At 44.8% G+C, this 26,374-nt stretch overlaps 1 protein-coding gene and 1 long non-coding RNA gene across 2 annotated transcripts; both read right to left on the bottom strand.

Annotated features, from left to right (window-relative positions):
- Positions 1–10,352: 10,352 nt before the first annotated feature.
- asb1 (ankyrin repeat and SOCS box containing 1) lies at positions 10,353–21,103 on the bottom strand. The gene is made up of 5 exons (XM_039015049.1): positions 20,787–21,103; positions 20,237–20,378; positions 19,561–19,863; positions 18,760–19,154; positions 10,353–11,230 (listed from the first exon to the last, which is right to left on the bottom strand). The coding sequence occupies exons 1-5, from the start codon at positions 20,896–20,898 to the stop codon at positions 11,100–11,102; spliced, it is 1,083 nt and encodes a 360-aa protein (XP_038870977.1). The 5' UTR covers positions 20,899–21,103; the 3' UTR covers positions 10,353–11,099.
- Positions 12,652–15,571, bottom strand: LOC120064460. Its single transcript, XR_005478601.1, has 3 exons — positions 14,736–15,571; positions 13,486–13,730; positions 12,652–13,336 (listed from the first exon to the last, which is right to left on the bottom strand). It is a non-coding gene; the product is annotated as an uncharacterized LOC120064460 (long non-coding RNA).
- Positions 21,104–26,374: the final 5,271 nt, after the last annotated feature.

The following is a 26,374-nucleotide window of genomic DNA, read 5'->3' as shown; positions in this document are numbered from 1 at the left end:
GTTTTCAGTTTCACAGGTTCTCAGTTGAGGTTCCCTGGTCATTTATGAATCAGGATAAGCAACACATACCTGTAGCAGGCAGCACACACCGTTGGCAAGCGACACACGCCTGACAGCTGTGACAGAGTGGGGAAGTATGAAGAGGGCAGAGGCACTCAGAAAGCCATGCGTGAGTGTGTTGCTGTCAAGCGACCTAGTGTTATATGTCTACTGTTGCCGGCGTTTTCACACACACAGACTGTTTTCAGCATCATCTTTTCTCAAGGGCATAATGTACTCGCAGTATAGATTCAGCTTGGAAGCAACTGTTTTTGATTGAGATGATGGGAGCAGGAGAGGGCAGTTTACCTGACAACTCCATTATTTAATGGACATCCCCCTTGACGCAGAGGGAAAGTGGAGAAGCCTTGGAGCAGGGGGGAGCTGCAGCCAAAACTGTGCCCTTTGCCAGAAGGAGCCCTCTGAATGTCTCGTTCCCCCTCTTTCTTTCTTTCATTCTCTCGGTCTTTCTGCTTATTGGAGATCTTGGAAGCTCCTTATCCAAGGGAGGAAATGGTTGATTTGATGTGGCGCACAACCGGGGGGCTTGGAGCTGGGCCCCTTCTCTGTCAGACCCGGGGGTCAGTCAGTCTCTCTCTCTCACACACACACTTTCATAAAAATGTCAGAGTACCGAAATGTAATTTCAGATGTACATGTATATCTATAAGCGACTATTTACCAGTTGTGAACTCATTCTCTGAGTGTCGGTTCTTGCTTGTGATGTCTGTAGACACGGCAGGAGTTGCAGAAGTCGGAAGGATTTCAAAATGGCATTTTGTCCAGCATCTCGCCAACACCCTGTCAGCAGCGTCTCTAGTTGAATACTTGAGCCGACTCTGAGCTGGGGTAGTTCGATTCACATCTCAGACCCTCGGCCTGTGCTGTGAGAGGGCGGGGTTAGCAGTTTGAGAGAGTGAATATGCTGCTAAAAAGGCAAATCTGGGAGGAAAATGCAGGTGACGCAGGTGAACATAACGAACAAATCACTGTTCATGATTCCACTCATTCACAAAGAGGCAGGCGGGATTAGAACTCAGTCAGATCAAGAATATAAGCGTTCTGGGCTTTGACCAACGCTGGGAGCAATATTTAGATGTTGACCCGTAATTGATTTTCTTTATTGTTTACAAAATATATATAGTATATATACACAATGAGTACAAAACATTAAGAACACCTTCCTCATATTGAGTCGCAGCCCACCGCCTCTTTTGCCCTCAGAACAGCCTCAATTTGTCGGGGCATGGACACTACAAGGTGTCAAGCGTTCCACAGGGATGCTGGGCCATGTTGACTCCAATGCTTCCCACAGTTGTGTCAAGTTGCCTGGATGTCCTTTGGGTGGTGGACAATTCTTGAAACTGATGAGCGTGAAAAACCCTCAGTGTTGCAGTTCTTGACACAAACCGGTGCGCCTGACACTCGGTCTTTCCACGTTGATTCAACGTCGTCACATTGATTAGGAGGATACAGACAGCTCAAGAGGTATGCTTAGATATGCAGAAAATAAATAGATATTTTTGGACAGAGAAATAATCACAATGATAATGGCTCTAGACTGCAGGATAAAGCAAATTCAGCTGTTTTGAAAAATGCTAAAATCTCCAACCAACCCCCAGCAATCCTCACATACTTCGTGCCCCCTCTGATTTTTGGGATGCATGACGCCCCTGATGGGAAGATTGGTGCCATGGGCTCGAGTTACACAGGATGTGTGTGTGTGTGTGTGTAGTAGGGGGTTTTCAGTGGTACAATATTGGTGCCATTGGGCTGGAGTGCCCAGGATGATCCATGATGCGGTGACCTCATCCTGTGCGGAGCCCTGTGAACCACTCTGCCTGGACCGTCCGATTCACACACCCTTTGGATAGGCCTCCTCTCCCGGGATACGGGCCCTTCTTTCCATGCCTGCAGGTTCCAGTGTGGGATTCTCGGCCGGGAGCCTCCAAGAAAACCCATTTCACAACATTCCCACAGTGGTAGCCACGGGATTATTCTTCCTCTTTTGCTTCCTTATTTTTTTCTGAGGTCTTGTTGTCGAATGGTGTTTTTTTTTTTTTAGCAGATTGATGATTCCCAGTTCATTTGGTGAGGAGGGGCAGTCTGTGTCCCCTCAGACACCGCGACTCGAGCTTTGTTGTTGTGAAAAAATCTCCCATGAGCCCCCCTGCTCTATGGAAGCAATAAGGATGTTTGGCATAATAAAAACCTCACTTTTAACGAACAACAACATTAAAGGTGTAAGCTTTCGTAAACCCTTTACAATGTCTACATCGCTGCTTCACGCATGATTTGTAAGTAAATGCATAGTATAAAAAGGGTTAAAACAGGTATATATATATGGCACTTTGCCAGATGTGGCGTAACCCTTTTCCCACCCTTAACATGGCTTCTATGAGGACTTTATAAAAGGTTCATGAATACTTCATTTAGCCTTTAAAGTTGTTGTTTGTTTCTTGTTTATTGCATTCAAAATGTGGAACATTGCTGTCTTCAGTGAGTTGAGTAACAGATGAAATTAGGAGATAAAGGTGAAGTACTATAAGTTGAGTAGGTATACTGAGTGTACAAAACATTAAGAACACCTGTTCTTTCCATGACATAGACTGACCAGGTGAATCCAGGTGAAAGCTATGATCCCTTATTGATCTCACTTATTAAATCCACTTCAATCAGTGTAGATGAATGGGAGGAGACAGGTTAAAGAAGGATTTTTAAGCCTTGAGACAATTGTGACATGGATTGTGTACATGTGCCATTCAGAGGGAGAATGGGCAAGACATAAGATTTAAGTGCCTTTGAACGGGGTATGGTGGTAGGTGCCAGGCGCACCGGTTTGTGTCAAGAACTGCAACGCTGCTGGGTTTTTCACGCTCAACAGTTTCCCGTGTGTATCAACAATGGTCCACCACCCAAAAGACATCCAGCCAACTTAACGAAACTGTGGGAAGCATTGGCATCAACATTGGCCAGCATCTCTGTGGATCGCTTTCGACACATTGTAGAGTCCATGCCCCAACAAATTGAGGCTGTTCTGAGTGCAAAATGGGGGGTATACTGTTTGGTATTCTCAGTGTATATTAAAGGGTAACAATATGTGGAAAAACTGTGACAATAATTACAGAAGCTATGACTTCCTTCCTGCGTAAAGCTACATTTCTCAACGACCGGAAAAAGCCAAATGAAATACCATTAAGCCATTTTGGTTTCCTTTAATTACAACAAACACACATTTACTGGTAAATAAGCCTTGTTCAATATTTCCGGGCCACATAACTTGCTTAATGATTTTAATAAAGCTCTAGAGACTTTCCTCTCTTTTCACACCAGATAATTAAGACTGGAATTGTTGTGTGAAACCTGTGTGTGTGTCGTGTGTGTGTGTGTGTGCAAGTAGATAGACGAAAAGCACTCGCGGACGTACTAATGTACTGTATTTCACATGTAGGGCTTTACGAAACTTCAATAAAATATTATCAACATCATTTTTTATTCCCTCACCACGACCCTGTCCTTCCTGTTTAATTGACCTGACACGGCTACAAATAGAAAACGTTGTTTCTCTTGGACCGTAAATCATTTCTATTTGATTTCGTGACAGTCTTCTGTTCGTGTGAGTGAATCAAGTTGGCCTCCTGGCTTTTTATGTATACAGCTTCACTTTTCTTGGATCTAAATGTCAAGTATTGGAAACATGCACGTGTCTGTTGTTCGTGTGATGTGAAATAAACACAGCAGAAAGCAGTGTGTTCGTTTGAGGAAAGCAAGAGTGCTGGAAAGACTTAGGTATGAGATCATACAAACAAAGGTGCATGGCAATTACAGACAGGGTAAAATGCCAGTGTAACTGCAAGTAAAAAGGAGTCTCGATAAAGAGGTAGACAAAAAGAGATTGTGTGGAACTAACAACTTGCAGCTGTTTTAACTCACAATAAAAACAGAAAGTTACTCTTTCTCACACACAAAAGTGTGCATGTGCACTCACACGCACACATGGAAGCGAGCTTAATTCCAGTTTCCTACTTAACAACAGTAAGTGGTGCGGTCATTCCATGACGAAAAGCCATCTTGAAAAGTGGGCCACAAAACCGTTAACATCTCTTGCATGTCAAATAACAACAGAACACCGTGGCGTTATTTGCTGCAGATAGACCTGATTTCAATTGCAGTTTGTGGCACAAATAAATTCTAGAATAAACAATATAACACAATAAAATAGCAACATAATAGAACACTCACAAGTTGTTTGATAGGACAAGAAAACGGGACGGAGGTCAGGGGGCCATTAATCATACCGTATTCAGACCTGGGAAACCAAATGCGTGAACTCGCTGGCCAATCAGTGATAATTTATCAAGTAATTACAATGTAGAAAAGAAAACGGCAATAATTCGGCCCTTGTTACATGAGCTGATGAATCCAGATATGTCTGAGGGTATCCACAAGCTTGTGTGTGTGTGTGTATGTTTGTGCTGAAACCTTGGGAGGGAAACTACCTAGGGGGTAAGGGTTCAAAACCACTCGAAGCACCTCCTTGCAATGGAAATTGGTTCGACAACTGTCCATTCCTCACAAATGTTCCTCTAACATAGTGCACAGCAGCTTATCTACGTGTGTCTGTGCCCTGTTATTGAGAGACTTGGGTTAATGACATCTGAGGAGGAGAAGGAGCACTCACACAGATACTGCGGTTTCCAGCTGCTCCCCTCCCCTTGAGGAGAGGGAGTGTAAGAGAGAGAAAGACAGACTGCCACGCCATCTAGAGCTCAAATGCATCTCTCTCTTAAACCTCGTTCAAACAAACAAAAGAGTAATACCCTCATGTTTTCAGACATTGTGTGACCTCCATTCACACAGCATGGCATTGAAGAACAATGGTACACAGGGCAGGACAATGGACACAAATGAACTGTCTAGCCAACCCTAGCACTGTTTTATTCCTCAGTACAATCTATAGCGTGTTTTTCCGTCAGACAAATGGCATAAATAAAAGAAAATACAAATGTTGTTTAACTGCAGTGTGAGCCAGGAGGGTAGAGGTCCAGGGAGACTGCCTGCTCCTCAGCCTCTCACGTGGGGCTTGTGGCAGGCAGCTTAGTGGCTCCCCTCCAGTTCCACTGATGAATGGGGGAAATGAGAGGCATTGCTACATTAGTGCTGTCCCTCTGTGTCGGCTTCAGAGTCTACCGTGGCTCAGTTCCAATGCCATATGAGTCTTGTGGCTAACACGTTTTGTTGGACCGGATAGGTGTAAACAATATGAAAAAGACTGGGGTTCCACCTTGCCCTCCCAATAGCCTAAGTTGAACTGCCACTGTACTGCTTCCCAAGTCTGTGATTGCTGCAGCGGTACAGCGCACGCTGTGAGAAAGGATTAGACTTCAGAGAAATGGGCTATGAACAGAAATGGAACTAATCCCAATTTTGGGGACGGACTGTGGAATATACCTCCAATACAGGAGTAAAGAGAGGTTCTGAGTGTCACCGTCTGAGGGTTTGAGAGCCCTTCTCTTCCCTCCTTGGCCAGACCAGCTGGACCAAGAATCCCTGGTCTCTACAGTGCTGCTGTTCTCCAGTACCACTGGCTAGCCCGACAGTTCCCAGGCTCTGCTCATTCCCCCCACTGTGTTGTTTACAACCCCAACAAGATGTGGGTTTCACTGTCACAGCATCCAGGAACATACTGTACGCCAGAGCTCCAGTCCCATCCAGGGATTGTTGGTGAACTGGACATAAAGCATCATGGGAATCTTCGCAGACGTCTTCCCCAAAGCTCAAAGGAGCCTTCCATTATATCCAAGGCCTATTTTTAACGATGGATGTCATCTTGATATTTGCCCAGAGTTCTGTAGCTAAAGCTGCCCCAGTCTCTGTTTCTTCAGTTCAATGCCAATCAACATTATGGTATATTTATAACACATGACTCAGCACTTAGCTTGTGCTTCCTGTTGTAATGTCTTCTACTCAGACTGGAAGGGTCGATGCTGAAATGCTTTTGGACAAAGATGGTTCTAGCTCAGTGGATTAGTCAACAGTTAGATTTGTGAATTTGAATTGTCACATGCTTTGTAAACAGCTGTAGACTACCGGTTAAATGCTTACTTACCCAACAATGCAGAATACAATAAAAAAAATAGTAACCTGAGGAATAAATACACAACAAGCAATGATAGCTTGGCTATATACATGGGGTACCAGTACCGAGTCGATGTGTAGGGATACTAGGAAATTGAGGTAGATATGTACATATAGGTAAAGGTAAAGTGAATAGGCAACAGGCTAGATACTAGACAGTAGCAGCAGCATATGTGAGGAGTGTGTAAGTGTGTGTGTGGCGAATGTGTGCACGTGTTATGTGTGAGTGAGTGTGTGTGTTTGTTTATATAGGTTGGAGTGTCAGTGTAATAAGTATGTGGGTAGAGTCTAGATGTGTGTGCATAGTCAAAAAGAGTTAGTTCAAAAAGGGTCAATGCAGATAGTCCGGGTAGCTATTTGGTTTACTATTTAGCAGTCTTATGGCTTGGGGGTAGAAGCTGTTCAGGAGCCTTTTGGTCCCGGACTTAGCGCTCGGGTATCGCTTGCTGTGGTTTAGCAGAGAGAACAGTCTATGACTTGGGTGACACCGCCTGTTATAGAGATCCTGGATGGCAGGGAGTTCCACCCCAGTGATGTACTGGGCTATACGCACTAACCTCTGTAGCGCTTTGCGGTCGGATGCCGAGCAGTTGCCATACCAAGCGGTGGTGCAGCCAGACAAGATGCTCTCAATGGTGCATCGGTAAAACTTTTTGAGGATCTGAGGGCCCATGCCAAATCTTTTCAGCCTCCGGAGGGGTAAGAGGCATTGTCGTGCCCTCTTCACGACTGTGTTGGTGTGTTTGGACCATGGTAGGTCCTTAGCGATGTGGACACCGAGGAAATTTAAGCTCTCGACCCGCTCCACTACAGCTCTGTCAATGTGTTCGGCCCTCCAGTTCCTGTAGTCCACAATAAGCTCCTTTGTCTTGCTCACATTGAGGGAGAGGTTGTTGTTCTGGCACCACACTGACAGATCTCTGGCCTCCTTCCCATCATCGTTGGTGATCAGGCACACCCCCACGTGTCATCGGCAAACTTGATGATGGTGTTGGAGTCGTGCCTGGCCACGCAGTCGTGGGTGAACAGAGAGTACAGGAGGGGACTAAGCATGCACCCCTGAGGGGCCCCGTGTTGAGGGTCAGTGTGGCAGATGTGTTGCTGCCTAGCCTCACCACCTGGGGGGCTGCACGGCAGGAAGTCCAGGAACCAGTTGCAGAGGGAGGTGTTTAGTCCCAGGGGCCTTAGCTTAGTGATGAGCTTGGAGGGCACTGTGGTGTTGAAAGCTGAGCTGTAGTCAATGCAGTCAACAGCATTCTTGCGTAGGTATGTAGTCAACAGCATTCTCACGTAGGTATGTCTTCCTTTTGTCCAGGTGGGAGAGGGCAGTGTGGAGTGCAAGAGATTGCATCATCTGTGGATCTGGTTGGGAGTTATGCAAATTAGGGTTGGTCCAGGGTTTCTGGGATGATGGTGTTGATGTGAGCCATGACCAGCCTTTCAAAGCATTTCATGGCTACAGGTGTGAGTTCTACGGGGCGGTAGTCATTTAGACAGGTTACCATGGCATTCTTGGGCACAGGGACTATGGTAGTCTGCATGTAGTTGGGCACAGGGACTATGGTAGTCTGCATGTAGGTATTACAAACAGGGAGGATCAGGGAGAGGTTGAAAATGTCAGTGAAGAGTCTTGCCAGCTGGCCAGCACATGCTCGGAGTACGCGTACCGGTAATCTGCCTTGTGAATGTCCACCTGTTTGAAGGTCTTACTCACATTGGCTACGGAGAGCGTGATCATACAGTCACCCGGAACAGCTGGTGCTCTCAGGCATGGTTCAGTGTTGCTAGACTCGAAGCAAACATAGAAGGCATTTAGTTCGTCTGGTAGGCTTGCGTCACTGGTCAGCTCTCGGCTGGGTTTACCTTTGTAATTCGTGATAGTTTGCAAGCCCTGCCACATCCGACAAGCATCAAAGCAGGTGTAGTAGGATTTGATCTCTGCCCTGTATTGATGCTTTGCCTGTTTAATGGTTCATTGGAGAGCATAGCAGGATTTCTTATAAGAGTCCGGATTAGTGTCCTGCTCCTTGAAGGCGGCAGCTCTAGCCTTTAGCTCAGTGCGGATGTTGCCTGTAATCCATGGTTTCTGATTGGGATATGTATGTACTGTCACTGTGGGCACGATGGCATTGTGGTAAACTCCTCAATGCCATCGGATGAATGCCGGAACATATTCCAGTCTACAGTATGCTAGCAAAACAGTCATGTAGCTTAGCATCCGCTTCATCGGACCACTTCCGTATTAAGCGCGTCACTGGTACTTCCTGTTTGAGGTTTTGCTTGTAAGCAGGAAACAGGAGGATAGCATTATGGTCAGATTTGCCAAATGGAGGGCGAGGGAGAACTTTATATGCGTCTCTGTGTGTGGAGTAAAGGTGGTGTAGAGTTTTCCCCCCTGTAGTTGACATGCTGGTAGAAATTAGGTAAACCGGATTTCAGTTTTCCTTCATTAAAATCACCAGCCACTAGGAGCACCGTCTCTGGGTGAGCATTTTCTTGTTTACTTATGGCCCTATACACCTTGTTGAGTGCAGTCTTAGTGCCAGCATCGGTTTGTGGTGGTAAATAGACAGCTACGAAAAATAGATGAAAACTCTCTTGGTAAATAGTATGGTCTACAGCTTATCATGATATATTCTAACTCAGGTTGAGCAGAACCTCAAGACTTCCTTAATAAAGATTGCGCACCAGTCTTCGTTGACAAAGAGACACACCCCACCCCCAAGGATCTTACCGGGTGCTGTTGTTCTGTTTTGTCAATGCATGGAAAACCCAGCTAACTGTATATCATCCATGTCTTTGTTTAGCCATGACTTCGAAAAGCATAGTATAATGGATTTCTTAATGTCCCGTTGATAGGACAGTCTCCAACGGAGCTCGTCCAGTTTATTCTCCAGCGATTGCACATTCACCAATAGAACAGAGGGTAGGGGCGGTTTATTCACTTGTCGCCGTAGTCTCATCAATATGCCCGCACGATGACCTCTAAATAACATAATTAAAAAATCCCCATCAAAACCTGTCAGTTTAAGCTAGAGAAGGCCACCTATGGCATCTGCTGTGGAAGGCGGCAGAGCTACAGCGGTATTTGTCAGACTATGAGACATCCCGAAAATCGTTCTTCTCTTGAAAACGTCTGTAGCCTCCAAACTATTATGACCACTCTATGGAAAGGGGAAACTCATGAACAAGATGGTGTTCCCCCGCTTTGTCACGGGACTCGTCATAAGGTAACCGGTACCGTTTAAAAAAAAAATGTAATGGAAGTATTGAGGTAGTTTTGTACCTTCCCAAAAAGGGGGTTAAATGTGTAAAAAAAATATTTAAAAAATATCCTGAGCTTCCTTATATCACCTAGATATAGGACAGGCACTTCAAAACCTTGTTCCCTATGATTTCTTTTTTCTTGAATTTTTTAATTTGTTATAATTGTTATTCAATCCGCAAAATTCTATATTTTATCAAATGATGTTCTAATATATATATATTTTTATACCTAAAGGGGTCCTAAAATTAAAAATCAAATAGCTAAATGAGCCATAGTATGACCATCTTAACCCCCCCCCCTAACGGTTTAGATTTACAGGGGTTAAAAGATGCATTGTGAACTGAGGAGTGTGGAGAACGCATTAAAATGTACATTTGAACAAGATCAGGACACAAAACCCATGTTAGTGCCAGATATAAACAGGACTAATGAGAGGCAAAGATGTGCTTTCCAAAGAAAATGAAATTGGAAGCGGGTGTGAGAAAGATAAATGATCGCGCTCTGTTGTTCTGCAAAAAGACAGAAGACGGGATGAAGGGGGAAACAGATATTGCTTTAGTTGCAGATCACTTTGTAGGTGGTACATAAAGCCCTATTATAGAGAAAATAAATATGTTTTTGGAATTATTGCAATTATGTGGAAGGTATGCAAATAAGTCAAGAAGCAACTCATACAGAGAATGGAGGCTTCGTCACAGCAAACAAGCAATAAACAACGTTTCTGATGCACTGTACAAAACATTAGGAACACCTTCCTTATATTGAGTTGTACCCCCTTTTGCCCTCAGAGTAGCCTCAATTCGTGAGGGCATGGACTCTACATGGTGTCGAAAGCATTCCACAGGGATGCTGGACCATGTTGACTCCAATGTTTCCCACAGTTGTGTCAAGTTGGCTGGGTGTCCTTTGGGTGGTGGACCATTCTTGATACACATGGGAAACTGTTGAGCGAGTAAAACCCAGCAGCGTTGCAGTTCTTGACACACTCAGACCGGTGCGCCTGGCATCAACTACATTACCATACCCCCCAAAGACACTTCAATCTTTTGTCTTGCCCATTCACAAACCATGTCTCAAGGCTTAAAAATCCTTCTTTAACCGGTCTCCTCCCCTTCATCAACACTGATTGAAGTGGATTTAAAAAATGACATCAATATAGGGTCATAGCTTTCACCTGGTCAGTCTATGTCATGGAAAGCGATGGTGTTCCTAATGTTTTGCACACTTAGTGTATTTGTATAGAAATAAATTATTGATCTATTATTCATTATTATTCAGCTATATGGATTCATTTACTTTTTTGGAGACATTTTTGACCACAATGTGGCACCATTACCAGGCAAAACCCCCCTTCCCCATTTCTTTTGCAACTTTGAAGCTTCCTGCAGATTTTGCTGCTGCTGAACCAACCTACTGAAGCGAGAAAGAATGAGAGCAATGAGCTGAGCAATCCAGCCTTCGAGCAGAGAATGGGGGGGGCCCAAGCTGAGAAATAAACAAAAAGATTACTCGTTTTATTTGTTTAAATTATGCCCAGCTCATGAGGCCCCTTGATTATGATGTGAAGCCTGAGGCAATTGCCTCTTCTGCCTAATGGTAAGTCCGTCACTGTTCATAATAGCATAACGATCATCAAAGGCAAGGCCTGCCAGAGTCAGTTCTGGTGAAGCAGGAAGTTCTGAATGGGGTCCGGGAGCGGTAGAGAAGGGATGTGTTTTAGCCGATGCTTCCCCATCACTTTCCTAATACTGATCCGACATTGGTAAGTCAGCCTACGAGGACATCCTGGGGGAAAAAATAAGGAATTTGTTATCAACAGGATAAAGACACATTTTAACAGTCTGACATCACATTTTCCATTAAACTTGAATGATACACATCAACAATAATCTGATGGCAAGTATGAGAAAATATCATATAAATCTACAAAACTCTTCCAAAGGTGCATGGGAGTAGCCTACATGAATGTCATACATGTTGAAATGCAAAGACAACAGCATACTGTACTTCCATCCAATTGACAACAGATTTTCATGTGAATATTCTACAATCTGCATATAGAAAATAAGTGCATTTTCTCACCAGTGGTGTTTACACCAAACGGTCAAAAAAAAAAAATCAGTGTGTGATGTGCGGATAAAAATCAGTGTGCGATGACATAGTGCACCCAAAAACATGTACCGAATAAAAATCTGAAGTTCAATGTGTTTCCATCGCATTTTCCACTCTACTCATAGGTTTGTCACAAAAACTGTTGCGTTAAATAGCAAATGTGCCTACTCTGGTCTTGGCATGTGCGCTCTAGCCAACAGCAGATACTGTACAGTGTGGGTATAGGTTAGTCTACATGAGATAATTATGGATATTATTTTCATTTGTCAAACGGCAAACGATATTTCCTGAAAAGTTTACTTCGATATGATAGCAATATTTGTGCATAAAGGTGTTTCCACCTTAATTTCTCGCATAATTAATTTTATCAACACAAAAAGATCCCAACATGTTGAACGAACAAATTATCTGTCAGCATTTATACAATTGTTCAGAAAATTCCGGTTTCCATCACAGCTGGTGTTTAAAATTAAAATAAAATACGGTATGGCTTTACTCTCATAAAAACTGTGGATGGAAACGTGGTTTATGTTCCATTTAATTTTATGGCTAGTGCACACTATGCCAAACTTTGCTGACCTGTCAGCAGTTCCGTATGTTTTTTTTCTTCAACATACACCAGTTTCCGGTAGGTCCATGGATCCGAGAAACTGCTAGAGGAAGTTAGCCTCATTTCATAGAAGTAAGAAAGTCATGAGATTTCAAGGAAGTAATCTGATAGATGTGATGTGTTATCAAAGTCCTTTTTACATCAGCAGATGTCACAGAGTGCTGTACAGAAACCCAGCCTAAAACCCCAAACAGCAAGCAACGCAGATGTTGATAGCAGTCATTGTTTTACAAGTCACAAATAAGTCTCAAGTCTTAGCACTCAAGACTGACAAGTCCCAAGTCAAGTCTCAAGTCCTAAACTTTGAGTTTTGAGTCCTAAACAAGTCACAATGTGCTCTTCACAAAATGTAATACCATTTCATATTTTTAACAAGAGTAATAGTTAGTATATTACATTTACACAAATCACAAATGCTTTCAAAAAAATATATATAATTTATTACTTTCCAAATAAACTTTATATTTCCATGGAAATACATGGGTAGCCATGAGAAAGACACATCAATACGACAACAAAAACAAAATATTGTAGTGCTCTCTGTCTCTATCCAGATATATTTTAGACACCTAAAACAATCCTGCCATCAAGTTACAATCATTTATTAAAAGGTACATCAAAACAACTGCTACTGAACTTCAAGTAGGCCTACAATTTGAACACTGGCCTGATAGTCTGAGAAAAATACAGATCACAAAGATGGGAGATAAAACCTGAACATGGAGACTGTGTGTGTGTGTGTGTGTGTAATGCATAAACAGTTAAATGTTTTCTCTTATCTCAGGGCCCTATGATGCATAGCATTTGCAAAAGACCAAATTCGATAAAAGTCTGTCAGTCGTTTGTGCACGATGAGGCCGCAGTATGATGCCACCATGGCTGAAGACACGCTCCACCGGAGCACTGGAGGCAGGCACTGCCAAGACCCTGATGGCCACTCGGGACAGTGAAGGAAGAGCCTTCATGTTCATTGCCCAGAACAAGAGGGCATTTTGTCCTTCGCATATGTCAAGGTAGTGACTTAGCTGTAGTGGTCCCAACAGCTTTCTTCTGCCTACAGTGTCCTGCAAAAAGCCCTTTTTCTTGTCCAAGACTATGGTCCTCTCACTCTTCCTCATCAACAAGAGGCACAGCTTGCTCAGTCCCTGCGGCATCTTGCAGAATCAGTTCTGGCAAAACATGTTAAAGCATAGCAGAAACCAAATGGCCGGTATTAGAGTATTGGTGATGCAGTGGGTTAAACTGAACAAGTATTATTGTTGCAGTCAATTGGATAAAATTTATGAGAAAAAGTTACATTAAACTCAATAATATTTACCTTTTACTCTTTGTGCCACCTCCTCTTTGACCTCTTCCTTGACCAGCACATGGTGCTTCACCCACATCAGAGAAAAATACGGATCCAAGGCAGCTGCTTTGAGTTAGACTGGATCTGAAAAGGGGGCAGTGATTCCATCTTGTCCTGGCCATTTTCACATTGATTTAGATTCCAATAAATCTTTTGTTCGGGGATGCCTGGAGACTTCTGACCAGGCCGCTCAGGAAATGGACTTGAGGCTTCCGCTGCTCCAGGTGGTGATTCAGGGACAGAACAGAGGGAACAGAAATGATTGTGACTATCTTCTCCCCCTGTGTCAAATCTGAGGCTTCTCCAAAAGGCTTCAGGATGTCTCCCGTACTGTGAACAACTCCTTGTACCCAGTCTTTTCTATAATATGATAGAGCTTTAGATGGTCACATTGGATAACTGCCTTCACTTGTCTCAGTGTTGAGTTCCATCTTGTGTTGACAGCAGCAGGGATGCCTCGTTCCCCAAATTCAGCTACCAACTGCCTAGCGAGTTGTAGCTCAATCTTGGGTGCAATGATCACTTTCCCGCACTGACTGTGTGGAGGCTCATTGATTTAACGTTACGTTAGCCTACATGCTACACAAGCAAAGTTATATATAGCTGTCGGCTATATTAGTCACAACTTACCATTCTTTGTGCAGCTTCAAATGTCAAACAAAGTTGTAAGTTGTTGCGCCTCCGTCTGTCATTTTCTTCACGCATGTTTGGCAAGTTGCAATCGATTTTTTGTTGACTACAGCGTAGTCTTTATATCCAAAAATAATATTTTGGGGTATGATCTTTCCAAGGGCTGTTTGAATTCACCCGCCGACGTTCCTCTGCGCTGCCACGCGCAACTTTTTCTCCACTGGCACAATTTGATTGGCTGCTGTCCGATTCAAACTGTAATCCATTAAGAGTTGATGCGCTGCACCCGTTTTTTAATAGCGTCATTTTTAATAATTGGTCTTATCAAGTCAGTTTGAGTCAAAAGACAAGTCCAAGTTAAGTCACGAGTCATTGGTGTTAAAGTCAAAGTCGAGTTGCAAGCCTTTTTTGATTTTGTCAAGTCAAGTCTAAAATCATCATATTTGTGACTCGAGTCCATACCTCTGGTTGATAGTACCGTAAGATAATGGTGATATTGTCATCAATGAGTTTGAAAGAAAATAAATACTTAGTGCAGATATGTAAAATATTGTGTGTATATGTAATGTACTAGTCTCATGTTACCATACCTCCAAATCACGTTGTTGTCACGCCGCTCCTTTGGAAGTCTGGAGATGTTTGTATTAGCCGAAACGGCTACATTGGAGCGCCGCATTTATTGTACATTTCAAGAACATAACACACGTGTTATGACGTGTGTCACTCCGTGGACGTTTTATTTAAGAGGTTCGTGTGAGGACGAGTGTGGATAACGCATGAAAATGTACATTTGAGAAGCAGTGCACACTCCCGTGCTACTGTATTACCTTTGACCAATAGAGATTAAACAAGATAACTACATAAAGTAATCACAAGCTTGTAACATAATAATCAATGTTCGTGGGTAGCTAGTTAGCTACCAATTATTTGTTAGTTAGTCTGCGGTCTACGCACATTACAATGGATATTCTAGACAGTTAAACATGCCAAAATGAACACAGTAGGTATTTATTAACGTATCAAGATAAATTATTATAGTCAGGCAACATACTGTATGAGACTGAGTGGGAAACTTTTCACACAGACCAAGCAAGGTAGTTGATGGGTTTGAGTGTTGCCAGGCGTCACTGATTTACACTGGGTCTCCAACCCTTTTTAGACACTTTATATTATTGACTTCCCCAGGCTTACCTTATTAGGGAAGCCTGGTTCTCCACGAGGCTAGTTATGTAAAATCAATCAATAAGTAACGTAAATTAAGAGTTTAATTCCAAACCCTATATATCCATTTTCAGAAATGTTTGTAAATTAGCTGTTCTTTTTTTGAAGAACTTCTGAAAGAGATGTGTTTTTTCACCATCTAATCGTGGCATGGGGTTGTTCAATGACAGACATGTAACAGTGCCTTCGGAAAGTATTCAAACCCCTTGACTTTTTTCACATTTTGTTATGTTACAACGTTATTCTAAAATGGATGAAATAGTTGTTTCCCACTCAATCTACACACATTACCCCATAATGACAAAGCAATAACAGGTTTGTATAAATTTGTGCAAAAAACTGAAATATAACATTTACATAAGTATTCAGGCCTCCCGGGTGGCGCAGTGGTCTAGGGCACTGCATCGCAGTGCTAGCTGCGCCACCAGAGTCTCTGGGTTCTCGCCCAGGCTCTGTCGCAGCCGGCCGCAACCGGGAGGTCCGTGGGGCGACGCACAATTGGCATAGCGTCGTCCGGGTTAGGGAGGGTTTGGCCGGTAGGGATATCCTTGTCTCAGTATGTAAAAATGTAATAAAAATGTATGCACTCTACTGTGGATAAGAGCGTCTGCTAAATGACTAAAATGTAAATGTAAATGTATTCAGACCCTTTACTCAGTACTTTGTTGAAGAACCTTTGGAAGTGATTACAGCATATAGTTTTCTTGGGTATGACGCTACAAGCTTGGCACACCTGTATTTGGGGAGTTTCTCCCATTCTTCTCTGCAGATCCACTCAAGCTCTGTCAGGTTGGATGGGGAGCATCGCTGCACAGCTATTTTCAGATCTCTCCAGAGATGTTCAATCAGGTTCAAGTCCGGGCTCTGGCTGGGCCACTCAAGGACATTCAGAGACTTGTCCCGAAGCCACTCCAGCATTGTCTTGGCTGTGTGCTTATGGTCGTTGTCCTGTTGGAAGGTTAACCTTCTCCCCAGTCTGAGGTCCTGAGGGCTCTGGAGCAGGTTTCCATCAAGGATCTCTCTGTACTTTGCTCCGTTCATCTTTACCTCAATCCTGACTAGTCTCGTAGTCCATTCCGCTGAAAAACATCCCGCCGGCATGATGCTGCCACCACCACGCTTTACCGTAGGGATGGTGCCAGGTTTCCTTCAGACGTGGCGCTTGGCATTCAGGCCAAAGAGTTCAATCTTGGTTTCATCAGACCAGAGAATCTTGTTTCTCATGGTCTGATAGTCAATGTGCCTTTTGGCAAACTCCAAGGGGGCTGTCATGTGCTTTTTCCTGAGGAGTGGCTTCCGTCTGGGCAATCTATCATAAAGGCCTGATTGTGGAGATGGGAGATGCAGCACTCCATCAGAGGAACTCTAGAGCTTCGTCAGAGTGACCATCGGGTTCTTGGTCACCTGCCTGACCAAGCCCCTTCTCCCCAGATTGCTCAGTTAGGCCGGGCGGCCAGCTCTAGGAATAGTCTTGGTGGTTCCAAACTTCTTCCATTTAAGAATGATGGCGGCGACTGTGTTCTTGGGGACCTTCAACGCTGGTACCTTTCCGCAGATCTGTACCTCGACACAATCCTGTCTCGGAGCTCTACGGACAATTCCTTCGACCTCATGGCTTGGTTTTTGCTCTGACATGCACTGTCAACAGTGGGACCTTATATAGACAGGTGTGTGCCTTTCCAAATCATGTCCAATCAATTAAATTTACCACAGGTGGACTTTAATCAAGTTGTCGAAACATCTCAAGGATGATCACTGGAAACAGGATGCACCTGAGCTCAATTTCGAGTCTCATAGCAAAAGGTCTGAATACTTACGTAAATAAGGTATCTATTTTTCATTTTTAATACATTTGCAAAAATTCTAAAAACCTGTTTTCGCTATGTCATTATGGGGTATTGTGTGTAGATTGCTGAGGATAATTAAAAAAAAAAATCAATTTTAGAATAAGGCTGTAATGTAACAAAATGTGGAAAAAGTCAAGGGGTCTGAATACTTTCCGAATGCAATGTATTTGATTGAAATCAACCACTTGATGGTTTCATTTCAGAGACAAATAATCATGTTTTGTTGCAAAATGCCATATATCCGCCTCACTCTCGGAGGAATAAGTAGTACTGATGGGTTTTACACAGTAAAATGTGATAACTTCATTGTTTTTTATAAAGAACTGTACAAATTATACATTTGTGACATCAATATATACATTTGTGACATCAATATAAAACAATAAATCAATAGAGTGATATGAGATTTGTATGTAAAATATTGACATTTGACATTTTAGTCATTTAGCAGATGCTCGTATGCAAAGCGACTTACAGTTAAGTTCATTTACAGTATCTTAAGATGAGACAACCATATATCCACAGTCAAATATACAGAATACAAATATTTCATTCCAGCTAAACGACGGATAAATAGTGTTTTGCAACAAAACCCATTTTAATAAACATCTCAAATCTAGGAATTAAACATCTGAGAACACACACAAAGTTACCCAGATTAAATAATTTGATGAAAAAACACAAATGTGAAAAATTGGTGGATATAGCGTTTTGGAACTAAACTCTTCAAATACATTTTGTTTAATGTCTATGACCGCAAAGGTATCGGCAAGTGTTAATTTCACATTTGTGATGTGTGCAATGTATGTTGCTGTTACAGTATTTTTTTATTTCACCAGGTAAGCTAGTTGAGAACAAGTTCTCATTTACAACTGCGACCTGGCCAAGATAAAGCAAAGCAGTGCGACACAAACAACAACACAGTTACACATGGAATAAACAAGCGTACAATCAATAACACAATAGAAAAAAAGAAAGTCTATATACAGTGTGTGCAAATGGCGTGAGGAGGTAAGGCAATAAATAGGCCATAGTAGCGAAGTAATTACAGTTTAGCAAATTAACACTGGAGTGATAGATGAGCAGATGATGATGTGCAAGTAAGGTCTAAAGAAATAGCGGGTCCGTGTCACATTGGGTCAGGTGGGTTACCGGAAGGTATATTTAATAAAAAATGGAAAAGAGATTGAAAATAAATTGAAATATGTACAAAAAAATACAAAAAATACAAAAGTACACGAGAGGACGACAAACCACGTATGCACTGCTACGCCATCTTGGAAGTATATGTATGTACATTTACCATTTCAGGTAAACACTTCTGCCATGTTGCGACGGTAAGCTTTCAATAAACTCATAGGCAATAGTCAAATAGATACAAACAAATAAAGATGCTCTTCATACACGCAACCCACTACTACCATTATTATTACTGTGACTTTTCATATCATAGCGCCGCATGGCTCTAGATAAGAGTGTCTGCCAAGTGACTAAAATGTAAATATAATGGTGCTGTGTGAAGGTTGGGGGATGGAACTCTACTCACTCCTGGCCTCCAAGTAGAGCTGCAGGGCTTCGGGGTCAACCCTCTCTCGGCCCCCGGCGGTCGCTCCCTCTCGGCGGGGCTGCTCCCAGGGTACCAGGCTGGGCTCGGCACCGTGGTCTAGCAGCAGTCTGACGAACGCCGCCTCACAGCCGTGTCTCAGCACCGCATCCAGCAGGCAGGAGGCCAAACCCTTTGCTAGCGCTTCGCGGCTCACTGGTCCGTTGTAGTTGTAGTCCGGCTGGGCGCCGGCCGCCAGGAGCATGCTAAAGCAGTGGAGGTGGCGGTAGGCGGCGCTGATGTAGAGCGGGCACACCACCAGTGTGGTGAGGGTGCGGGCCGCACCAAACGGGGGCCTGGCGCCCAGCTGCTGGTCCACATCCACGTCGGCATGGAACCTGGAGGGATGGGTCGTGTTGATTAGGCACCATAGGGGAAAAAAAATATTGACAAACAGGGAGGGCCTGACTGTCCAATAAGAAAAGCTAATTTTCGCGGTTTCCATTGCGTGCACTACTGAACACGACCATGGTGATGGGACATGTTATGAACAGACAACAACACTGATCAATCAGACAATAACACAAAAGTAATGGAGAATAATTGTGTAATAAGACAATAGGGTTTTTTCAGAATGTATTGGTTTCCTTCCTTCGCCAAGAAAAATGAGCCCCGATTCCATTATTGGTCCTAGGCAATTCAATCAACAAATACTAGCAGATGACCCCTCCTATAGCCATTATAGCCTCCTTCATTCCATCCAATTCAATAAACTAAATTGGCATGGAAAGTTAAAGCACTCACCTGATGAGCTCTTGGAGTATGTCCACCCTGCCTACCCGTGCAGCGTGATAGACAGGAGTGCTGCGGTGGTGGCGGCTGCCGTTGGGGTCAGCTCCAGCTTCCAGGAGGATGGTCACACAGTCCAGGTGTCCGTTGACCACCGCCACGTAGAGGGCCGTCTGACCCTTCACATCCACTAGGTCCACCTTGGCCCCTTGGCCTATCAGGTAGGCCACACAGGCCCCTTGACCGGCTGTGGCAGCGATGCGCAGAGGGGTGCAGGGCAGCCAACCACAGCACCATACAGACTTCTCGTTGATCCGCCTGACAGCCAATAGGAGATGTTCGCTCAGAACTCATACCAGTTGTAGTAGACTATTTTAACTGTCAAGACGCTGTTAAATAAAGGGGCGGTATTGCAGATGGTGCCGTATCCTAAAAAGTGTTTCCAATATACACACATTTACAAACTAAAGAGAGATACAGAAGGGTGGAAGGGATTTTCTTGCAATAGGCCTACATCTTGAATATGACTGTGTTGGATATGAAAGGGGTAAGATAGTGGTTTTCTGACTTTGCTAAATACAGTATGTGCATAGGATATTCACATTGTGGGAAGTAAGAAGGGTACAGAACAGGTTGGAGATGGGGGTAGATAGTGTGCAGTAAGGCCCAGTGGCCTCCCTCCTTCACTCACTCTCTGAAGCTGTCCTCCTGCAGCAGGTTCCTCAGAGTATCCAGGTCTCCTACGTAAGCAGCGTTGTGGAGCAGCGCGTCCTCACTCTGTTCTTCAGGCTTTTTATTGAACTGCTCCTGCAGCCATTCCTTCAGGTTACGGCCTGGACGAGAAAGAGCAACGCTAAAGCTCCAAATACCCAGATCAGATGATGCTGTGCTAACTGATTTGCCTACCATTTCCACTACGTTGTATAGCGACTATAAATAAATTACACACCATCCATGCATGCACATATTGACCTGATGTGTCATTGATGTACACATTTCCTAGATTAAATAGTGAATTACGAATAAATTAAGTGATTAAAGGGGCTCAAATCGATATAGTTCACTAACATGCTATAGTTTGCGTAATTACGCAGGCCTATGCAACGCAAATTGTAACCACAAATAGCCCAGCCAGCTTACTGAGAATACATCTAGTTTCTCACAATAATGCTAATGCAGCTGTATTCTCTTGCACAGCTAGGTGGTAGAACAGTGTAAACATTCAACGTGTTGTGTTTTACCTGCAGCTGTCGGGCTGGGTAGGTCAGAAACGGTGACAAGGGGACAGATGATATTCGGCGCAATGGGTGGGTCGACAACATCACCCAACTCGAAGCCTCCGCCGTCCGCCATTTCTCCCTAATAATAACAACTTCTCACGCTTCTTTGCAGGGAGTCTACTACGAAAAAGCACCAGAACTAGGAAAGTGATTACCTAGCTAGTATTACCAAAACAACTTTGTCATACCGTCCGTTGTGCCATTGTTGTTGTTATGGAATATATTTTTTTATGACACCTCACTGATCACTCCTCTTTTTTCGCTTTCCCTATCCGAGAGACGAGTGCGACTTCCTGTTCTTGGAGTCAGTTAAAGGTGAAATGAGCAGCCCCTGTTGCAGTAAAAGGCTGAGGGATGGGGTTGGTTGGAGTAACCACTCTCAAATTCATAGACAGTGCTAATGGATGCAAGGACTGACCAGCCATTATATAAAATTATAGTTTAAACCATGTTTTGAGGCTATAGTGTTTATTTACATTTACTTTGTTTACAAACATTGGAGTAAACCAAGCTTATAATTAGGGTTCTGATGGGTTAAGACAGTTGAACTAAGCTCATGAGAAATGTAAGTTATATTCTTCAAGTATCAAATGGGTACATATAATTAATTTATCAATCCAAAAATGGATGTAGCAACTGCTGATTGCCCCCTTTAAATTGGACCAAACGCATTATAGCTATGGGGAATACTGTGGAACCCCACAGTATCACGTTCCAGGAGAAGACCCAGATGCAGACAGTGTTGAAGTAACACAAGTTTATTACGAGAACAGGAAAACTACAGGTCAAGGCCAGGCAGAGGTCAGTAATCCAGATCAGTCCATAAGGTACAGAATGGCAGACAGGCTCAGGGTCGGGGCAGGTAGAATGGTCAAAACCTGGAAAACTAGAAAACAGGAACTAGAACAAGACGGCAGCAAGGGGAAGACGCTGGTAGGCTTGACGAACAAAACTAACTGGCAACAGACAAACAGAGAACACAGGGGGAGAGGGGTAGGCAGGGGGGGAGGGAGAGGGGTGGGCCTGGAAACAGGAGAAAAAGGGCTGTGAGACATGGGTTTGATACTAGACACATGAAAAGTGTGATGTATACGGAGGGTACGGGACAACAGAAGATGAACAGCAGAGGGGCTAAGTATCTTGGAGATTGGGAAAGGGACAATAAACCGTAGGGAAGCTTGCAGGATTCCACCCGGAGGGGCAGATCTCGGGTGGACATCCATACCCTCTGCCCGGGACCATACCGGTGGCGGTCCGCTTGTAGTCGATACCTGGAGGTGGTCTTGAGAAGAGCCGATCAATCAGTCTCTATTCCAGGTACGACAACAGTGGCAGACAAACATCTGGGCTGAGGGTACGCCGACCTCTTGCTCTTGCTCCGGGAAGAGTGGGGGCTGATAACCCAGGGAACACTCAAAGGGTGAGAGACCCGTGGCAGAGTAAGGATGGGTGTTACGGGCATATTCCACCCACAGTAGTTGCTTGCTCCAGGTGGTGGGGTTGGCGGAGACCAGGCAGCGAAGAGTCGTCTCCAGGGCTTGGTTGGCTCGCTCCGACTGACCGTTGGACTGGTGGTGGAACCCGGAGGACAGGCTGGCTGACGACACAATGAGTGTGCAAAACGCCTTCCAGAACCGGGACGAGAACTGAGGATCCCGGACGGAGACCATGTCCACTGGGAGTCCATGGATCCGGAAGACGTGCTGCACCGTGTGCTGGGCCGTCTCTTTGGCAGAGAGTAGCTTGGGGAGAGGAATGAAGTGGGCGGCTTTGGAAAACCGGTGCACTACTGTCAGGATAGCGGTGCTGCCATCAGACAGGGGGAGACCCGTGACAAAGTCCAGGGATATGTGGGACCAGGGACAATGAGGAACAGGCAGAGTATGCAGGAGACCAGCCGGAGCTTGCCGGGAGTCTTGTTGTACGCACAGATCGTGCATGCCGCGATGAACGCGGAGATGTCAGGAACCATGGTAGGCCACCAAAAGCGGTGTTGCACAAAGGTCAGGGTCCCAGGTGGCAGGCAAGCTTGGAGGAGTGGGCCCATTCCAGGACCGAGGAGCAGACATCGTCAGGAACAAACATCCGGTTATCTGGGCCCCACTGGGGTTCGGCTGGGAATGCTTCTCCTCACGAACCTGCTTCCCTATTCCCCAGCTGAGTGACATCGCCAGGCACGAGGTGGGATGGATGGTCTCGGGTTCCAGGGGTGTAGCCGTGGGGCTATAGCGGCGTGACAGCGCATCCGGCTTGACATTCTTGGATCCCAGTCGGTATGAGAAGGAGAAGTTGAACCGGGTGAAAAGCAGGACACACCTAGCTAACTTGTAATTGATGCTTTGCGTTGCGGAGATATTCCATGTTCTTGTAGTCTGTCCACACAATGAACGGCTGTTCCGCCCCTCCAGCCAGTGCCTTCATTCCTCCAATGCCATTTTCACCGTGAGAAGCTCATGATTCCCCACATCGTAGTTCCCCACATCGTAGGATGAACCCAAGATGGGAGCTGTGGTGAAATGGTGTTTGAGATCCCGGAACACACAATCAGCAGCTGGGGACCACGTGAACGGAACCTTGGGAGAGGTGAGTGCAGACAGGGGGAAAGCCAGGGAACTGTAACCCCGGATAAAGCGGCGCTAAAAGTTGGCGAATACCAAGAAACGTCGAAGTTGCACTTTGGATGTAAGGCTGGGGCCAATCCACCACCGTTCTCACCTTCCCGGGATCCATCTGTACACTCCCTGCAGCTATGATGTAACCCAGGAAGGGGATGGTGGAGCGATGGAATTCGCACTTCTCTGCTTTCACAAAAAGCTGGTTCTCCAGAAGGCGTTGGAGAACCTGTCGGACGTAGAGCACATGTTCTTGGGATGTCTTCGAGGTAGATGAAGACTAACCGGTTCAACATGTTGCAGAGAACATCATTCACCAGAGCCTGGAACACAGCAGGGGTTGTTGGTAAGGCCAAATGGCATGACCAGATACTCATTGTGACAGCTGGCTGTGTTGAAGGCAGTCTTCCACTCGTCCCCTTCCTGTATCCGCACCAGATGGTAGGCGTTCCGTAAGTCCAGCTTGGAGAACACGGTGGCCCTCTGGAGCGGCTCGAAGGCCGAGGAGATGAGTGGTAGGGGTAGCGGTTCTTCACCGTGATGTTGGTGAGGCCCCGGTAGTCGATGCACAGGCGCAGAGTTTTGTCCTTCTCCACAAAGAAGAACCCTGCGCCAGCGGGGGAGGCAGAAAGACAGATGAACCCTGCAGCTAGGGAGTCCTCAATGTAGGTCTCCGGACATGATAGAGTACAGTTGTCCCCGGGGCGGAGTGGTGCCTGGGAGAAGGTCGATCCCGCAGTCATAGGGTCGGTGCGGCGGAAGCGAAGTCCGGGGCTGTCCCCGGACAGGTCCGGGGCAACTTCCGAGCCCCCAGGAAGACGTCCCAGGGCAGGCTGCGCTGACTTCAGGCAAAAACCGTGGCAGAACGGGATCCAGCCCATGGTGGCACCAGCAGACCAGTCAATAAGGGGATTGTGTCGCTGGAGCCAAGAGAATCCCAATACCACGGGAACCTGAGGAGACTTAATAAGCAGGAATTGGATCGCCTCGCTGTGGTTCCCGGACACACGGAGGTTGATGGGGGTGGTATTGTGGGTGACCCGGCCTATAGAGCGCCTGTCCAGCGCTAACGTCCATGGGAATGGAGAGGGGCTGAGTGGGGATGCCCAGCTCGGACGCCAGGGTAGCGTCCATAAAGCTCTCATCGGCCCCAGAGTCGATGAGTACCCAGAGAGATTGACTGGTTCCCCCACAGCAAGATGGCATGAAAAGGAGTGTGAGTAAGGGGAAAGGGAAGTTCTCCGTATGGCCCACTAGAGTACTCGCTCCTACCGGTGAGCCTGGTCTTTTAGTGGACAGGTGGCCACAAAATGACCAGTAGTCCCGCAATACAGGCAACTCTTTGTGTGAATCCTGTATAGCCGTTCGGCTGGGGACAGCCTACAGTGGCAAGAAAAAGTATGTGAACCCTTTGGAATTACCTGGATTTCTGCATAAATTGGTGTAAAAAAATGTAATCTGATCTTCATCTAAGTCACAACAATAGACAAACACAGTCTGCTTAAACTAATAACACAAACAATTATATGTTTTAGTGTCTTTTTGAAAACACTGTGTAAACATTCACAGTGCAGGGTGGAAAAAGTATGTGAACCCTTGGATTTAATAACTGGTTGACCCTCCTTTGGCAGCAATAACCTCAACCAAATGTTTTCTGTAGTTGCGGATCAGACCTGCACAACGTTAGGAGGAATTTTGGACCATTCCTTTTTACAAAACTGTTTCAGTTCAGCAGTATTCTTGGGATGTCTGATGTAAACCGCTCTCTTAAGTTCATGCCACAGCGTCTCAAATCGGGTTGAGGTCAGGACTCTGACTGGGCCACTCCAGAAGGCGTATTTTCTTCTGTTGAAGCCATTCTGTTGTTGATTTACTTCTGTGTTTTAGGTTGTTGTCCTGTTGCATCACTCAACTTCTGAGCTTCAATTGGCGAACAGATAGCCTAACATTCTCCTGTAAAATGTCTTGATAAACTTGGGAATTAATTTTTCCGTCAATGATAAACTGTCCAGGCAGCCCCAAACCATGATGCTCGCTCCACCACACTTTACAGTTGGGATGAGATTTTGATGGTGTGCTGTGCCCTTTTTTCTCCACACAGTATTGTGTGTTCCTTCCAAACAACTCAACTTTAGTTTAATCTGTCCACAGAATATTTTGCCAGTAGCGCTGTGGAACATCCAGGTGCTCTTTTGCAAACTTCAGATTTGCAGCAATGTTTTTTTTGACAGCAGTGACTTCTTCTGTGGTGTCCTCCCATAAACACCATTCTTGTTTAGTGTTTTACGTATTGTAGACTCGTCAACAGAGTTGTTAGCAAGTTCCAGAGATTTCTGTAAGTCTTTAGCTGGCACTCTAGGATTCTTCTTAACCTCATTGAGCATTCTGCGTTGTGCTCTTGCAGTCATCTTTGCAGGACAGCCACTCCTAGGGAGAGTAGCAACAGTGCTGAACTTTCTCCATTTTTATTTGTCTTACCGTGGACTGATGAACATCAAGGCTTTTAGAGATACTTTTGTAACCATTTCCAGCTTTATGCAAGTAAACAATTCTTAATCTTAGGTTTTCTGAGATCACTTTTGTTCGAGGCATTATTCACATCAGACAATGCTTCTTGTGAATACCAAACTCAAATTGTGAGTGTTTTTTTAATAGGGCAGGGCAGCTCTAACCATCTCCAATCTCATCTCATTGATAGAACTCCAGGTTACCTGTCTCCAATTAGCTTTTGGAGAAGTCATTAGCCTAGGAGTTCACTAACTTTTTTCAACCTACACTGTGAATCTTTAAATTATGTATTCAAGACATTAAAGTAGCTCCTCGTGTCTTCCAATGGTGCCTCCTTGGAGAGAGACAGCATTGTGGAGCTGGTCTGAGTCTGCTGGGTCAATCATGGCCAGTTCGTACTATCACGTTTCAGGAGAAGACCCAGATGCA

This window comes from Salvelinus namaycush, chromosome 19 (genome assembly GCF_016432855.1).
Source record: "Salvelinus namaycush isolate Seneca chromosome 19, SaNama_1.0, whole genome shotgun sequence".
Taxonomy (NCBI): domain Eukaryota; kingdom Metazoa; phylum Chordata; class Actinopteri; order Salmoniformes; family Salmonidae; genus Salvelinus; species Salvelinus namaycush.
The sequence above is the reverse complement of the archived record's forward strand: the minus strand, read 5'-3'. Positions and strand labels throughout refer to the sequence as shown.

Coding starts and splice junctions, on each gene's coding strand:
- asb1 (XM_039015049.1), bottom strand. CDS start 20,898: ATGGCGGACGGCGGAGGCTTCGAGTTGGGTGATGTTGTCGACCCACCC. Junction 20,379..20,786: donor ACCCAGCCCGACAGCTGCAG/GTAAAACACAAC, acceptor TTTCTCGTCCAG/GCCGTAACCTGAAGGAATGG. Junction 19,155..19,560: donor ATACTCCAAGAGCTCATCAG/GTGAGTGCTTTA, acceptor CCATCCCTCCAG/GTTCCATGCCGACGTGGATG.